The 18,326-nt window shown below is 41.1% G+C and overlaps 1 protein-coding gene across 1 annotated transcript; it reads left to right on the top strand.

The window, feature by feature from the left end:
* The first annotated feature begins 1,364 nt into the window (after window positions 1-1,364).
* Window positions 1,365-15,068, top strand: ptchd1 (patched domain containing 1). The gene is made up of 4 exons (XM_087789401.1): window positions 1,365-1,801; window positions 4,803-5,517; window positions 10,456-11,129; window positions 13,296-15,068. Exons 1-4 carry the CDS (start codon window positions 1,388-1,390, stop codon window positions 14,394-14,396), a joined length of 2,904 nt encoding a protein of 967 aa, XP_087645527.1. The 5' UTR covers window positions 1,365-1,387; the 3' UTR covers window positions 14,397-15,068.
* Window positions 15,069-18,326: the final 3,258 nt, after the last annotated feature.

Below are 18,326 nucleotides of genomic sequence, written 5' to 3'. Positions count from 1 at the left end.
GTCATGAGTCATAAGTTTCCATGTTACTTCCAATGATTAGGTGTGATTTGTTTCCCAAAGACTTGTTTTTTTTTTAGATTTATTGTATTTAGTAATAAATGGTATGTAAAAATGACAACAACAAAAAATGGCTGCACTTTTTTCTATTCAATATCTGTACGGTTGGCCAGCTACACCTTTATACACTATAAGCAACTTATCAATGACTCATAAATAAGTGTCCTCTTTTCTTTCCTTTATGACAACCTTCAAATTCATATTGCAACACACACCAGACCCAAATACAAATGTAGATGCCACTTATTCTAACCTTATTCATGATGATTTTTAAGAAATACACTTTTCAGTTGCAGACCACTTATATTTGCAGATGCATTTCTGTCCTGTCTAACCGGGGTGAACTCACACTGGGGAGTTGGAGTGACAGCCGGTATGACCAATCACGTGTCAACCTGAGAGCAATATTTAATTCAGAAGTTAGCTGCTAGCAAAGACATTAAACTCTAGGTCAATTTTTATGACAACCTCCATCGTCTGGAAAGTCCCACATTGATTGAATGTTCATTAAAAATATCATTTTTAAATAAAATCTTAAAAATGTATTCAAGATGTTTTCTTGTGACGCCCTCAATACAATATAATATGATTTAAAAACAAATATTATTCTTATTTATTTCAGGTCTATAAAACAATGAAGGTTTGAGAAATGTATTTATTTATTAATAAAGTATAGTACTTCATTTTGATAGAAAATAAAATGACAGCATTTGGGCCCTTGTTTTCATCCTCCAGAACTGTGGGAGCAACTGTTGGGCTTCACTGCATTGTTGAAAAGCGGCTGAGGAGGGGCAGAGGCGAGGGGGCTCGGCGTGCATCGTGAGGGCGGTGTACGAGAAGCAGGGATGGAGAGAGAGAGAGAGAAAGAAAGAAAAAGATCCGCTGGAAGCTGGTGGGCAGAGACGAGGCGGCGTGAGAGTGACGATGCTGCCGACTGGGGATCCAGTGACGCCGGAGCGAGCACAGATCCATCTGCCGCAGGCTCCTGTGACGTCTCCCGTGAGCCTCCTGTAGCCCACTCAGCCACCGCGACCACCCAGAGAGAAGAAGATGATGATGATGATGATGATGATGGTGGGGATCTCGTGTGATGCAGGGCGGAGCTGGACGAGCTAGAGCCCGGCTTTTTTGGACGCTCACTGGGTCAGCGCTGGTCCATCAGCACTTCTGTTGGCGCAACAGTGTCCCCCCCGCGGATGAGAACACGCCGGGTGACTTGGCAACAGCGTGACCGGAGAGAGGTCCGAACCCCCCGCGGCTGGAGACCCTCGACCCGTCGGTGGCACGTGTCGTCCCCCGGAGAAGACCCGGCGGAGGTCCCCGGCCACTGATGCTCGGCGGAGCTTCGGGTGTTTCCGGTCGGTGGGAGAGGCTCGAGCCGCGACCGCGCGCTAGGATGCTGCGCCAGGTGTTGCACGCGGGACTGCGGAGCTTCTTCCACACGATGGGCCGGTTCGTGGCGGGTCACCCGGTGTTCTTCGCCTCGGCGCCGGTCCTCCTCTCCATCCTGCTCGGGGCCAGCTTCAGTCGGTACCAGGTGGAGGAGGACGTGGAGGGTCTCCTGGCGCCCAAGCACAGCTTGGCCAAGATAGAAGGGAACCTGGTGGACAGTCTGTTCCCCATGAACCGGTCCAAACACGCGCTGTACTCCGACCTGCAGACGCCAGGTAGATACGGGCGCGTCATCGTCACGGCACGGAAGGGAAGCGTGCTGGACCCGGTCCACCTGGATACCGTTCTGAAGGTACGGATGTGGAAAACCTCTAGTTGGTTTCAATAACTAAATAATAAAGTTAGATTGTCCATCAAAAATGAGTCAACAGAAACAGCATCAATTTGTATAAATAGCCATCAACCTCAATATATATATAATTATAAATAATGTGTTTATTCATATGTTTCAGGTTTAGTCAGGTGGGAAATAAGGAAAATGTGGGCGATAACATGGAGCTTTTATCACTGATATGAAAGCTGTTTGCCCTGTACAAATAAACATGACTCAGTTTTTATTAAATCTTATCAGTTTTCAATACTGAAAATGACTTCACTGTTAGTTTATTAAATGGAAAAATGAAGCGGCTGCCAAGCAGCAGTTTTAATATCATAGATCACGTCTTCAAACTTTATTAAGTATAAATTTAAAGTGCACCGAAGGTAGATCAGAATCCTAAACTTTAATTGCTAGCGTTGTAAGCAAAACATAGGATTTTATTGTGATGGCTTTAAAGAATAAAATAATGAAATAAGATAACACAAAACAAGATCAACCCAAATCCATCATCCCCCTCAACAGTCATAGAGCTTTTTTCCTATAAGCAGGGATAATAAATGTCAATCCTATATCTTCAACATTCATTCACTCAGATCTTTGTGTCCTTTGGAAGAAAACAAGTCTTTTGCTTTGAAGTAAAGGTGAACAGAAAACTAAATATATCCTGCAGTAATAAAGAAAATGGCCCGGATGTAATAGTTTGTCAAGCCATTTCCTGCTGTAAACTTTTATTAACATGTAATTCATTTAGTTTTTGATAAAGGTACATCTGCTCTAGATATACGAGAAAACCAATACATTTTTATTTAATTTGTTTCAAGCCCATCTTGTCCTTCACATCAGTTCCGGTACAACTGTAAGATTTAAAAAACTGTACACTTAGAGTTTGTTTAATTTACATCATATATGAACAATCAATTTATGCTCTATATTTTTCACCCGTTGTCAACCAAATTACCTAAACCTAAAATGAAACAGTTTCCATCTGTGTTCACGCAGTTTTGAACTAAAGTTTCACCTTAGCGATTCCTTTAGCGATGGAAAAGAATCAGAGAGTTTTTACTATTTCATTGAACAGATTATTTTATACTTTAGTTGATGTTTTTATCATTATAATTATTTTTAATGTTACATAATGCTGTCTTCTATGTCTTATGATCATTTAAGTGATTATTGATTTATTCATGTGAGCATCATTTACCTCCTTGGAGTAATCTCGAAGTTTTACTTTCAAATTTCTTAGACTACTTTCACACTGGTTATGGTTTTAATTTCAGTAGGTAACGTGTCACACATCTCTGTTAATTCACCTTTTAAGACATTTGTCCTTGGTTTCCTCACAAACGAACATGTGTAATGGTTTGTGGGTGCTTTACAACCGCTAAATGTCAAAAAAATGATCCTTCACTCCATTAACTGATTGAAAAACAAGTCGATTTTTTCTTGCAGAAAGGCACGGAGGTCAATATCCACTGCCCAGCACGTAAACAAACTGTTCTCTACCCTCATTCTCTTTGATTGATGCTCAGTTAGTTGAACAGCGCAGCTCAATTCCAAGTAACACTCATCAACCCGACATTCACAAGGCAAATTGTCTGAGATACATGTGTTTACCTTAGAGACCTCTTAGCGTCATTTGTTTTTTCATATGTAATTATGAGATTATTTGAGGCATGTAGTACAACGTTACAATGTTTCTTCCCCAAACATTTGATGGCCCTTGGAATATTATGGATTGAAGTCAAGATCAGGAAGACAATACAGTAGACTTAAAGGAAAGTAGATGGTAAAGCAGCAAATCTAGATGCTGTCAAAATTTGTCAGTGATGGTTCAGCAGGGGTGGGGGGGCACCATATGGAAAGAGATTTTTTAAACAACAAATTGGCCCTTTGACTGTATTCATGTGCAAGAAAGTCTATCATGATCTGAGCCAAATAACCATTTTTGTATTTTTTTTTCCTCACAAAATAAGATGGTTCTCTACAGGTCACTCCTTAGTGTGTGGTTTCTTCTTGAAAGAGTTGATTGACAGCTGTAAAAAGAGTAAGGGTCTAGAGCAGGGGTGTTACATTTGCTAGAGGGCTACATTACATATATACTGGGACTGTTGTGAGGGGCCATCAAACAAAAAGAGACAAGTAATAACCACTTCCACATCAAGCACCCATTATATGGAAAATAAATTCTTTCAAGGATCATTTCTGTCCTTCCACTGACTAGGACTGGAGAATAATGAGTTACTGAGGCCCAGTGAGAGAGTGATAAAACAAAACATAAGCATCATAAAGTGTGAATATTCATTAACCTGCTTGCAGGAAGTAACAATACAATATGTGATAGATGGTGTGTCTACAGAGAAGGACCAATGTCCACCAGTCTGACAGTTAAGTCAATAGTTAGAGTCCATTTTCTATTTCATCTCGGTGAAATAATTATGTACAAAAACCTAATTAAAACCTATAAACGTTTATTATATATTAATTATAATAAAAACGATATAAATGAATACCAGTTCATCGATGGTATGTTACTAAACTTGACTGATTGTGATCACTAGATTAAAATAAGATAACCAGACATTATTATGTGTATAGTGCAGCAAACTGAGGTAGAATTTAGGTCTGCCAGTATAACGTTGTGGCAGGTACTAGCATCAGACTTGTTGCTAAGTAACCAGCTCACTGGATGTTGGCACAGACGTTGTCCTCTTGCCTTACTGTAGATAGGAAGAATTTTGTGATTATTGTTGTTGCTCTGTGAGGAACCACAAGGTGCTTTGTCTTTTTCAAACCAAACAAAAAATATGGAGGCACTTAAAAGTAGCTGGTGATCTTGATGCTTTCTGCCTCTCTGCACAACAAGAGCTTTTAGAGCTTCTTCTGTTCTGACTGCGGTTAAGTCAGCACAAAAATCTCCCAACGGAAAACAAATCCCTGTTTCTTTTTTTTTCTTTTTTTTGTATCTTCTTTGCAGCTGCACAGGAGGATCTATCAGATGCAAGTGACGGTCCCAGAAACCGGAATCAACAGCTTCAATTATTCCTTCTCCTACCTCTGTCTCCCCGATGACAAGAATGTCTGTATCATTGATGACATCATCCGTGCCATGGAGGAGATCCAGGCTGCCAGGACAGCGAACCGCACCATCCCGGCCTTGCGTTACCCTATAACACAGCTGGCAGACGGTCGACAGGCCTACATCGGACACCAGCTAGGGGGCGTCCAGGGTTGGGGTCCCAACGGGGGAGCACGTGCTCCAGAGACCGGGGCGAGGGTGGAAGGCGTACGTTCTGCCCGGGCGCTACAGCTCACCTACTACCTCCAGGCGCGCGGCGGACTGATGGACAGAGTGGCAGGCCACTGGGAAAGAGCATTTTGCTCTGAACTACAACACTTTGCAGATTTGCATCCAAAGCTCACCCTGTACCCGTCCACGTCTTCTTCTCTGAGGACAGATTTTCAATTCTCCTCAGTTCTTGCTCGGCGCCCTCTGTTGGCCAGCTTAGGTGTCTGCGGTGTCCTGGCTGTCTTCTGCTGCTCCATGAGAGACTGTGTGAGGTCCAAGCCGTGGCTCGGGTTGTTAGCCTTGCTGTCCGTCACACTGTCAGGCCTCACCGCTGCTGGGATTCTCAACTTAACTGGGACCACCTACAACTCCACCTACCTGGGCATCCCCTTTGTCATGCTTGGTAAGTCTGCTGTGGTTTCTTTACTAAAAATCAAACTTGTGTTTAAAATATTATGTATTTATTCTATTTATACCAAATTTGCACTATTGTTAACTTATTTGTATTTATACTTTATATAAATTAATTATTATATGTAATATTTATAATGTTAGTTATTTATTCTGTTTATACTATATTGCACAATTTTTCACTTATTAATATTTATATATATACTTTTATATATACATCTCTCTGCTGTGTTTTTTAACGGTTGCCAAGCAACGAAATTTCGTAGCTAGTTCCACTGCTTTCACCATTTCTTTGCATTGGCAATGAAAGAAAGTCTAAAGTCTAAATTAACTTTGGATAAGAGCAGCACTGCAGAAGATGGAGCATATTTGTTTATGGCTCCACCCACTGTTTTAACAGTGGAAATGCATTATAATTTAGAAAAGTAGTCTATCCATCCCCGCCTCTACTGTTAGCGTGTGCATTTGTAGTGTTGATTTTGTCTTCCTGGAACTTTGAAAACTCCTGTCAGTACTAAGGAAATGAATGAAACTGCTGCTCCTACACACTGCTGTAAATCAGCTGGGCGGCAACCATGTACCAGGCCAAGTTGTGTAGTAAAGAGGTCCATGACTGTTTAAAACCAAACCAATCATAGGAGATATGGAAAAGTCAAAATGTAATGTATTGCAGCATTTCCCGAAGGAGATCTATCTATCCATCCATCCATCCATCTATCCATCCATCCATCCACCCCCCCCCCCCCCTCTCTCTCTCTCTCTCTCTCTGTCTCTCTCTCTACCTATCTATCTGTCTGTCTACTCCATTATGTGAGGGGCCATCAAAAAATTGTTTATTTTAAATGTAATTATTTGTTGTAGAGAGAAGAAGTCATAGAAAAAAATAAAGGCTGGATCAGATCACTGATGTAAGGAGGAGCCTGACCATGAATAGCTCTGAAAGTAAGAAATAGAATTTTAGAGTTTTGTATCAACTGCAGGCGAGACAGCTCCTTCTTTTTAAGACATGAAAATAAACTGTTGAAATAGTCCAGACGAGAAGACACAAACGCATAGATTATGAGATCAAGATTGTGTTGTGTCATCATTTTCATAAATTCAGAAATGTTTCTCTTTTTTTGTCTTCTAAAATGTATCATTAAGCCTGATTCAAAATGAAGAAATTCACATTTATCATAAATGTTTTTTAATATTAACATAAGTGTTATCTCAGGGACCCTTACAAGGGATACCACAGACACATTTGTTTTCGGGCCTTCCTGTCACCTTGACCCGGGTTGAAAAGATATCAATTGACGTAGTATGAAAGTATTTCTGAGAAATTAAATGATGAATCGTAAACGGTCAGTCTATAAGCATAGGTTAGAGGGTCAGCTAAACACAGGCAGAAGACACATGTTCACATGTGTGTTAAGTGTGCTCTTGTTCTTTCACACACACCAGAATATATGAACAGCTCCATATTGAAATACATATTCATGGCGAGTCTTTCATTACTTGGAATTGTCTTCACTCCATCTTATATTATATCTCTCCATCAAGTTTCGTCAAATTAATTTTGCTCCATCAGCAATTCCTTATCTAAGGTCATCACAGAAAATCTAATCTGAAGCCACTGCCTCCATATCACAGGCTTTTTCCAGCACCTGTGATGAGTTCTGAAGTCGGTAGCCTCACTGTCATTTCAAAGTAGACAGAACGTCAGATGATTGACAGCTGGGGAAGAGCCGACTTGACTTGTCTGAGGGGGAGTGTGGCAGCACATGAAACACATTTCCTCTCAGTTTAGGAAATACTCTGGTTAGAAGGGATTCATCTGTTGTTGTTGTTTTTTTATATTACGAAACATAGAATGTTTTCAAATATAGAGAAATATTTATGTTCACCAAATCCAACAGGGGACGAGTGAAGCAAAATGTACAAATAATCCTAGGCAATGAAAAGTTAACTGTCTATTTCTTAGTTTATTTTATCAAATTTTCTTAGATTTTTGACTCACCCTCCCCTTATCCTGAGGCATGTGACTCTAATGGGGAGGTCACACCAAATGCGACTTAGCAACAGGACCTGCCCTACTGAGACCCAAGTGTTTGCTGATGTCTGATGGCAGAACAAGCAGGTCCAGGGATGGTCTTTTATCAGTGGAGGGTTAAAATGTCGGATCTGAGAAGGAAGTATTGCAGTTCTTTATCTAATGTGGAAAAACAAACATAAACTGACATCTCTGGGTCCATCAGATCCTACAATCCATCCTCGATATTATACCACAATTGTTTGTCATACTAACCAGTGGCTTCTCATGTTTGGTGCGAACACCTGCACAGGAGCCTAATCTTAATTAAGAGTTTAATATTTTCCTTATGACACCCATTGCTGTTGACTATAATCTTAAATCTACAGGAGACCTTGTTTTCTAGTGTATGCTAGGATGGTTAGGGGGTTTTGTGTTAGAGGCAATATTTTGACCTTTGCCGTATATTTGTGATGTTTAAAAAAATGTATTTTAATTAACATTCATTTTTAAGTACAATAAAATAAGTTACACAAATTAATAAATGGCATAGAAAGTATTAACCTTGACAAAAATATCTTGAGTACATTTGAGACATAGTCAAAATCCATAAGTGGAAAGTCTGTGAAAAATGTAGCGTTAATGTAGTATTCTGGAACCAACATTCAGATAAACACTGAGCAGGTGTGTGAGAAGAACGCAAGTATCTGCCTCCAAAAAATGTGTAATAGAAACCGTGGTAATGGTCACACAATCACACAGAGATGCACAATCCTGTGGACACACACGTGTGATCTCTCCAGTAATTACACTGTATTATTGAGGAGGGTCTGCAGCTTAAAATAGCTTCCTCAAGGATTGCAGGGGAATACAGGCGCATGAAACATCAGTCCAGATGAAGCTCAGTAAATTAAGTTAGATTGCAGCTGTGGAGGGAAGAAGAGGAGGAGGCTGCATTTTATAATGTTAGTTGGCAGGTGCAGGAGAGCAGGAGAGGAGGAGGGAAGAGATGTATAAAAAAGAGGAGAGCTGTGAGAAGATTCAGCTTCCAAAGGTTTTTGTTTATCATTAGTCTTAACTTGCTCATTTGCATTGAAGGATCTACACGGAATTAAAGTGCCTGTGACAAGACTTGCAGCCAAGTCATCATATGAAATAAGAAAATAAGAACACTTGTGTATTAGTCCTTTCAAATGAAAATGCTTTCATTTACAAACGTTGAAGCCACATTTGGACATAATGAGCAGAACCAAAGATGTAATAAACAGTAGAGATACTAAACATATATTTTAGTGATTTAAAAAAATAAAGCAAGATCGAGGGAAAAGCTATAAAACGGCCAAGAGCCCAAAATATAGTACGTATGTTTAAAGATCTTGCATACATCTTGAACTTGCTTAATATTTTCATGAAATTGATCGACTTGTCACACAACCTGCATTTGTGATCTGTAAGATGAACTTTCGTTGACATGAAAATGGATGATGAAAGGACTTCTTGTCATTACGTCTCAGAATATCAGGTAGTGCAACACGGAAAATCATTTTAATTCACTGCTGAATACGTTTACACGCATTTATCATTTAAATACAGACTTTGTGGATGATATAAAATCATTTCATACTAAATAGTCATGCATGGTTCCAACATTGTGTCACTGATAGAACAAGAGAATGTAAAGGATGTTACAATTGGGTTCAATTATGACCAGTTTCAATTGTGGCATCATGGTGTATTCGTGGTGAATCCTTAACCATGTTTCTTGGCTCGTTCAGAAGTCTTTTCTCACTCATCACATGTAAAACTATATCGTTAATATTGGTTGACACAACATGTAATCCTCTAGCACTTGTTGAAATCCTGGGGCATGTGCTCATCTCCCCTCGTCCGTCTTCTGCAACATCCAACTCCCTCTGCCTGCACCTCCATCACACTCTCGCGAGCACCAGAGGCTCAAGTGTTGGTTTGCTCAGCTTCTTCTTAGGTGTTAAGTGGTCCTGAGGTGGGGAGGGGGCAGACTTGTGTCAGTGGTGACGCACTGGTACCATGGAAACCAAGTCATTAAACGGCGTTTGCTTCATATATCTGTACATACAATGAGAGGCACCAGGGGACGACTTTGTATATCAATAAATCATGATCAATACTTTCTTTATATACATCTTTTACGTCTTTTCCTTTAAATTGAATCTTTTCCAACTGAAGCTAGCACCCATCCAGCAACCATCTCACGTTCCCAGCTCTCCGAGTACATACACTGTCAAACTCTGATAACATTTCTAAATGGCTTTTAACACTTGAGTTGATCATTTCCCAAATATTTATAGGGATTTGTTTTCCCCTTGATGTTTTCAATTCCAGAGGCTACTAGGGTATGCAAGTGAATATCCAAATAATTGTATAAATAAATTAAATAGTGTTGGCATAATGATGAACATAACTAGTATAAATTAGACATATCTTAGTGAGTACCTCTTTCTTGGAGGAAAGTGATTGTCTGTGTTTGTTATAACTCAATAAAAAAGTGTTTATTATGTTTGAAATTGGTCTGGCAAAAGTTTGAGTTCAAAAACTGTAAGAGCTCTCCCAAAAATAACGGTAGGTTTTATCTAGACTTTATTTGCATTTTTTCCCCTGAGATAAAACTTTTTTTTTTTATCAAACACAGCATTGGTTCAGAGATATTTCACCCTTTTGGGATTAGTTTTTATGTGTCAGTTTTTGAAAGCATCTCTTTGTTGTCCTCCCAAAGGCAGCTGTGTTTCCTGGTCAGTCTGTGAGCTGCCACATTATTTCGTCCGGAACAGCTCAGAGTCTCAATAAACGATGAACTAAACGTTTACGAGCTGCTAAACCCTTCAAGGAGAATGACCATCAACGTTCGACCCCAAAATCTCATTTCTCTTTGTCTCTGATCAGGTCATGGGCTTTTTGGTTCCTTTGAGATGCTGTCGTCATGGCGACGGACTCGAGAGGACCAGCATGTGAAAGAGCGCGTGGCGAGCATGTTTGAGGATGTGATGCTGCGATTCTCCGGCTCCACCCTGCTGCATCTGATGACCCTCGGCCTGGCCGCGTCCCCGCTGACCAACATGGAGGCCGTCCGGCTTTTCTGCCGGACCGCGGCGCTGTCCGTCACCATCAGCTACATCTACATGCTCTCTTTCTACAGTTCCTGTCTGGTGTTCACCGGGTATTTGGAGACTGGATACAGGCACGGCTGCTTCTGCAGGCGCGTTCCTAAACCCGAACGTTTGGACTCCAAACCAGCTTGGTACAGGTGCCTTATGTACACGCGGTACCAGGAAGAAACCCAGACCTCAACACACGGGGTCGGCCACAGTCACGCGCAGACACTAACGCACACACACCCGCTTCAGACGAACACCACAACACACGGGCATCCCAGTAGCTCAACACACCCACACGCTCATTCATCAGCAAACAACGACCCTCATCCTCAGGATTCTCATCTTCTGCTGGGATGTGTTAGACGTTGCTATGGAGACTGGATCACAAACACTTACGTCAAACCCTTTGTGGTTCTGCTCTATCTGGTTTACATCTCCTTTGGACTCATGGGATTTCTGCAGGTGAGATATTAATCCGTCACACCGATAGCTTCTATAACACGTTTCAAAAAAAACAATTGATAAAATAGATCTCAACAGAACAGTGTATATTATCAGCATTATTTAAATGTTATATTTATTTATTGGTTTTAACATATTTATGAATCATAAAACCATATAATGAGTTTTGACTGTAATAACAGTTTAGATGTAAAATAATAAAATAAAAATAATAAAAATAACAGCATTTTACACATTGATCTTAACAAAATCCTACCAGTTGACCGTTAATATCCAGGTGTTTTTGGTTGCTGTAGAAGTAGAGCTGAACAGATATGAAGTCAAAAAGAACAGATATATTTCTTTAAGTATTGATTTGAGTCTAACAAACCTGCCATACTAGACTAATATTATTTCAGTTCTTGACTCACAACTCAACAAACTACTCTTCAACTTATCCTCCAACACTGTGTATGTTTCTGCCATCATAGAACATCATTGGCAAGCTCTCTTTTTCTGCGATGGGGAACTGTTTTAATACATGTTTCAAGAGCTATAAAGAAACTTCCCACAGAAATAGCTTTGAAACCCAATTTCAGATTTGAGCCAAATAACCAATTGTAAAGTTAGCTTTATGAGACATACCCATTATACCCAAAATAATCTACAGGGCATAAAGCCTAGAAAACCCACAACATGAGAATCCACAACACAAAATCAGTATTAATAATAGTTCCTGGTAAAAAAAAAAAACACTCAAATAAAAAACAATCATATTATCTCAGGGAAAAAGCCAAAACTCGGATTCATCCAGAACTTTGGCCACATGACAAGCAAACCTGTCTCAGTCCACTTGAGTTAACTACAGTCCTCCCCGGTCCATGATTGTGTAGTAAACCATAGCGTCTTGTTGTAGTACAGCTGCAGCATACTGTTGCAGAGCGGCTTTAGAAGCATCCCAGATCATAAATAATTAGCTCATAATATCACGAACACTTGTTGTCAGATGGCTCTCTGCATAATCACCGGACGTATTTTCTTCCTGCGACAATGTTGTCAAACATTTGCAAAAGATAAAAAGAAAAAACGTTTGCTGCTGACATATAACTGGAATTAATAAAGGCCATGAAATTCGTTCTGGTAGGAACCTATTCAAAATGTTGGTGTGTCTTGTTTTGACGGGTAAAGCTTGATTGCATTTGATGGGGAAATTGTTTCTTAACCTTTCATTTGAAGAGAAGGCTGCTTTGAAATTCCTATGTAGATTTTGATTTTCGATTAGAAAATGCCAGAAAATTATAACAATTCTATTCAATCAGAGCAAGATTATTTTCCTAAACTTTCAAATATTTGGGATGAGTTGATGAGGCCTCATGAAGCAGCTGATGATGTATCATGATACAGTTTAAAAGCCCACTAGATGGCACCATCAGTGAAAATGATGTCAGGTTTCATTGAATTAGTCAATCAGAGCCAAAGATTATAAAGCAGAGATCACCATCTAGTGGCCTTTTAAAATAAAAACAGTGTATCATTAGGCCTCATCAACCCATCACTGTCGAATATTAATTATATATGATATTGACCTGGACCAACATATGAAGTAGTAGGATACAGATCCAGGTGTCTGATCCATGTTGTCACTACCCAACATAAACAAGGGCACATCGTTCATTTATTCCCTGGTCGTTGTTAATATTATGTCTCGGAAATTAAAACTTTGGTTATCTATGTCTATGCTTGAAAAATTGTTCCAAAATATTTACTCTGGTTTTAAAAGCACCTTTTAAAGTGACATAATATTGCTGTTTTGTGTGTTAAAATCGTACAAAAATATCATTTCAGTAGATGCTACATGTAGACATACAAATAAAAATGACTGACTTACATACTCACAACAGTATGGTCACTGACAGGTATTGTAGTGTCCTCAGGCTTAGGATTCCTCACATAAAAGTCAAGTTTGCTATTGAATCCACTTTTCCCCAGCAATCATGCCTCAACTTTGTGTGTGTTTTCATCCTCAATGTCTTAGCAAATTGGGCTTTTACCTGAGCCTTAGTTGTTAGTGGACAATTTGTTAGCCACATATGTGGCCATTTGATCAGTGATATGCCACAAAGCTGCACTTTCTCTCTGTAAGTTTAGGATTTGTTTTTAAACTTGTGTTTATTTTGTCGTGGACAGGTGACCCAGGGTTCTGATCCGAGTGCGCTGGTTGCCATGGATACAGCGACAGTGTTGTACACCCGTGCCCAACATCGATACTTCAGCTCTTATTCACCTGTGATTGGATTCTACATCTATGAAAGCGCCCCCTACTGGAATGTGACGGTACAGCGGGATTTACTGGAGTACGCCAAGGGCTTTCAGCGAATCAGCTGGCTGGAAGCTTACTTGAACTACTTGGCGGAGCGCAACGAGTCCACCAGCCAACCGCGAGAAAACTTCACGAACACTCTGAGAAATTCATTCCTGCGCGAGCAGCAGTACGCTCACTTCGCAGACGACATCATATTCGCGGAGCGAGGTCAAGGCGAGGAGCCGGACGTGGCCGCATCACGCATCTTTCTGGTGGCCAAGACGACGGAGAACAAGCGGGAGGAGATGTCAGTGCTGCTGGATACTCTGAGACGTCTCTCGCTGACGTCCAGGGTGCGCTTCCTGATCTTCAATCCTTCTTTCGTCTACCTGGACCGCTACGCTGCAGCGGTCAGCTCGCCGCTCAGACACTCACTGCTAGCCGTGGTCTTCCTGTTGGGTCTATCTTCTCTGGCGGTCGTGGAGCCGCTGGTGTCTGTGTGGCTGGGTCTCACCATGCTCTCGGTCCAGTTCGGCGTGGTGGGTTTCATGACCTTATGGGGCGTCGAGCTGGACTGCGTGTCCATCCTGTGTCTGATCTCCGCTCTGGGACACTCGGCCGATTGCAGCGGACCCCTGCTCTGTGGCTTTGCATCGGGCCGCGGCGACAGCCGGACTCGCTGGGTGAGGGTGGCCCTGGAGAGACACGGGGTCCCCGCCCTGCAGACGCTCATCTGCTACTGCGCTGCTCTAGTGCCTGTGGGCTCCGTACGCTCCAACCTGACACACACTTTGTTTCGATGCCTCACACTGACTGCTGGATGCTCAGCGCTGCACACGTTGGCCTTCTTGCCCACCCTCCTCACCTTCCTGCCCCCCTCCAAGAGTCGGGACGACCACTCCGGCGGGGACGGACTGAGACAAGAAGTGGAGTGCGTTGAGATGAACGATAGCACTCGAGTGGTTGACCAGATAACAACTGTCTGACTTCTTCCCAACCTCGTCGGTGGTCCACATGTATGTGTGTCTAAGACTGGAGGGTCCATTTTCAGATTCAATGGCCTTTTTATTACATATCAGTAAGGAAGACGGTTTAATAATGAGTTTAATACATATCTGATAGCAAAAAAACTTCAGCCTATTTTTAACCTAGATTATACACATTTTAACATTTTCCCCCCATTTTCAACTTCAGTCTGATTATAACCACCACTTATTTAATCATCATTAAAAAACATGAAAGGTCCTTGACATGGTTTTCAAACGATACATCATCAGATTTCTGTGCCAAACTGAGATTGAGTGGATGCGATTCAGCAAGACTGAGGGGTCTAGTCTGCTGTGAGGTTCTGCCGGGACGTTTTGCTGCAGAGGTTGTGGGTTTGATTCTGATGTGAGGGGAGAAGAGACAACAAACACTAGCTAAGAGACAACCAACACTAGCTAAGAGACAACCAACACTAATATGAAGCAGGAAACAACTCTGTACAGCTGGTTGACCAACTGGTTTTATGTGGACGTCTTCAACTCTGTGGTCAGCTCCCAGCTTTCCTTTTGACTTCATCTAAAGCACGCTGTTGAGTAACGATGTACATGTGGACCAGGTCTTAGTGTGCGCCATGAAATGGAAGAGAGGATTGGTGTAAAGTAAAATAGAGGTTGGGGGGGTCGAGGGAACACGAATTGTTAGTCAAAGAATTTACAGAAGAGACGAAATGTGTGTTGTTGTAGAAAAGCTGAGGTCGGAACATGTTGCTTCAGCTCTGATGACAGTTTTTAGCTACTCTCTGTCAAGCATATGATGTGGCACAAAAACTGCTGCCATCACCTGTATCACCAAACCATTTTTACTTTGACGCTGTTCAATAAAGACAGAATGAAAGTGCATGGATTTGATGGATGTTATTAACAATGTGAAATACATTTGGTATGTTAGCCTCCACAGTTCATGTTAATTATTGAGTAAATCAACTCAATAATGAGTTAATTATTAGTGATATTAGCATTTTGATTTTGATTGATTTTCTATTTAGACGCCTCACTGATGACGAGTCAGTGATGAGTATCTATCTGTCACATGTAAACGGCTGTGGTCATACATGTGCCATGAGTATGATGAGACCAGGAAGCACTTCGTACCTACACCTGTTGCACTGAATTCCAGCGTTCTTTTTAGGGGTTTGGAGAGATGATAGAGACACCCAATTCCTCTATTTACTGCTGTGGAGAGGTAAGAAAACAAAGTATGTTAAAAGATTATTGGTGACCATTGTCACCCCTAATTAAGGCATATCCTAAATAAACCAGTATTTATTTATTTATTTACATTTTTGGTTGTCAGGAGTATTTACCGAAGGTATTTTAAATTTGCAGTGACCTTTAAAAAGAACCTGTTTAAGGTCAGGGTGGGTGTAGGGTTGTAGGATTATTACATGACATCATGAATCTTCATTTTGTCTGTTGTTTTGTTACCACCTTGAAAATGTATGATCAATCTAATGCTTCACAACATATATTTACGTCATACATCAACTGTAGGGATGCAGTTGGATTTGATCAAATACCAGCTTCTTCTTTAATTCACATTAACATCTAATGAATTACCTTTTTTAACAATCAAAAAATGTGAGACGTCTGTAAAAGTCTTCATATCTATGCTCAGGTGAATCAGATGTTTGTCAGACGTCAGTCCGGGTGACGTGTGAACAGTTTCAGAATGACAGTGTGTGAAGCTAGCACAGGAGCCGTCTCTCTGGTGCCTCTGTCATTGTGAGAGGAGGTGTTGTGCTTCTCTTATCTCCTGTCGAAACCTCTCTTCTCTTTCTTTCATCCGTGAGTCTGCGCTTGAAGGCCTGTGTGTGGGAGTCCTCCTCGCTGTTGTCTCTCCAGGTAGCTCCCTGACTGTGTTGTTCGTACAATGTGCATGTGACAAGGGTCCTTCGCCGGCTGCTGCTCGACCATGTGACCGAATACGTATCAGTAAGTAAAGCTGTCTCACAACAATTAATTACATTTTCTCTACTTGAGTTTGATTTGACAACCAGAATGTAATATTGACCATGTGTGTGAGACATGTTTAATCATCCGAGATCCATTTCCAAGATCAATTAAATTAACATTGTCGGGTTTTTTCACCACCAACATAAATACAGGAATAAATACATTTTTGTGTTCTAAAACAGTCAAGTTCATGTCAACATTTTTCAAGAAGGCAAACACATTGGGCATGAATGTTTTTTAACCCTTGTGCGGCCTACGGGTGAAGTTGAACCGGTGGCTGGGAAGAAATGGGTTTGTGGTATCCCTTGTGTGGTCTCTGGGTGAAGGTGAACGACCTCCACCACTGCTTATGTATTTCTGGAAGCAAGGGAGGTCTTTCACCTTGACCCAGAGACAAAACTAATGGAGCCATATTTAACAAACAACTTAAATGCATGCAGTCAGGTTTCCTTATCTCTAAATGACATTGATCAATATGCGTGCGTAGGACTACTAATTATTATATAATAACTAATTAAGTCCTAGTCTAAGGGAATTGGAATGCTCCAGAGAAATGTAGCAGAACAAAGGTACAAATCATTCAGGTCATTTGAGTTCCTGCAGAATAATCTACTGGTGTCAAGTATAGATCCTTGGAAAATGTAACTATCGTAATGAGGGTTGTGCATTTTGTAATTCACTTGTTCCACCCTGCCTGCACCTACCTCTTCAGATCTCCTGAGTTACTATATAAAGACCCCAGACCCATCTGAACTTCAACAAAGAGCTTGTCTCACAGACCACAGACTGCTGCAGACGTTCCACCTTTAGTTGTTGTGTAGCGACAGAGACCAGGAGGCAGGTGAAGAAGACTCAGGCTGGAGAAGTTACCTTGTAGAGGAGGTGATGGAGAACTGAACTTCAATTTCTACAACAACGAGTCACCTGCACCAGTGAATGACTGCTCAATGACCACTGATGGTTAACACTGTAGACCAGAGGTCCCAACCCCTGGTCCGGGTACCTGTACCAGTTAGGGAGACAATTGTTACCAGGCTGCAAAGAAAAAAAAATAAAGTTATATGTATTAACTCTGGAAACTTAACTTTTGTTTCAGACTCCTCATTCCATATATATAAAGCTTAAACAAACATTCTCTAGTCTCTGAAAGCTAGGAGACACACATAAAGAACATCATCGTCAGCATACGATTAATATACATTCATGTTAATTCACATACATGTAGTTTTAACCAGTCCAGAGCTCTTGCTGATTCAGCGTTATGGTGAGATGTTTTTCAGGTCATGCTATTGTATTTTTTACTTTTCTCTATCTGAACAGCGGCCCACGATTATAGTCCTGACATTTAACCGTTCCGCGGTACAAAAAGGGTTGCAGACCCCCTGCTGTCTTTTTCTCATTAGAGTTGAAGAAACCCCGTTGAGTAACACGTGTGGTCGTTTTTTCCTGTTGTTGTCTGCTGCTCCATTTCATCAAAACACATCACATTCATTTCAGCGTTGACGTCAAGACGCCATTCCTCAAACGAGCCGCCGGTTCAGCTGCGAGGCTCTTGTCTGTCCTCTTACGTCTGTGTCGTTCTGCGCTGCTTTTTGCAATTTGCTTGTTCAGTCGGCATTTTTAAACACACACACACACACACACCGAATACCAAACACTGTCCAGGAAGCGTCTGATCCTGCATCCTGTGATACCAGCTGTTGCCCTCCAGACACAGTGAGAGAGAAAGTGATGGAGAGGCAGACGGATGAAGTAAAGACTGTACTTATACATTGTATTGATAAAATGGACAGAAATATCTGTGGAGTAATTTAAAGAATGAAACAAAATGAAGGGTGAGTAAGTGAGAAAATGGTTGAATGAAAAGGGCAGGAATTCACTGACAAATGGACGAGGCTCCCGATGGTCTAATGACTA

Source organism: Callionymus lyra, chromosome 4 (genome assembly GCF_982586985.1).
Source record: "Callionymus lyra chromosome 4, fCalLyr1.hap1.1, whole genome shotgun sequence".
In the NCBI taxonomy this organism is placed as follows: domain Eukaryota; kingdom Metazoa; phylum Chordata; class Actinopteri; order Syngnathiformes; family Callionymidae; genus Callionymus; species Callionymus lyra.
Note: the sequence above shows the minus strand (reverse complement) of the source record. Positions and strands in the feature narration are given on the sequence as shown.

Coding starts and splice junctions, on each gene's coding strand:
- ptchd1 (XM_087789401.1), top strand. CDS start 1,388: ATGCTCGGCGGAGCTTCGGGTGTTTCCGGTCGGTGGGAGAGGCTCGAG. Junction 1,802..4,802: donor ACCTGGATACCGTTCTGAAG/GTACGGATGTGG, acceptor TCTTCTTTGCAG/CTGCACAGGAGGATCTATCA. Junction 11,130..13,295: donor GACTCATGGGATTTCTGCAG/GTGAGATATTAA, acceptor TGTCGTGGACAG/GTGACCCAGGGTTCTGATCC.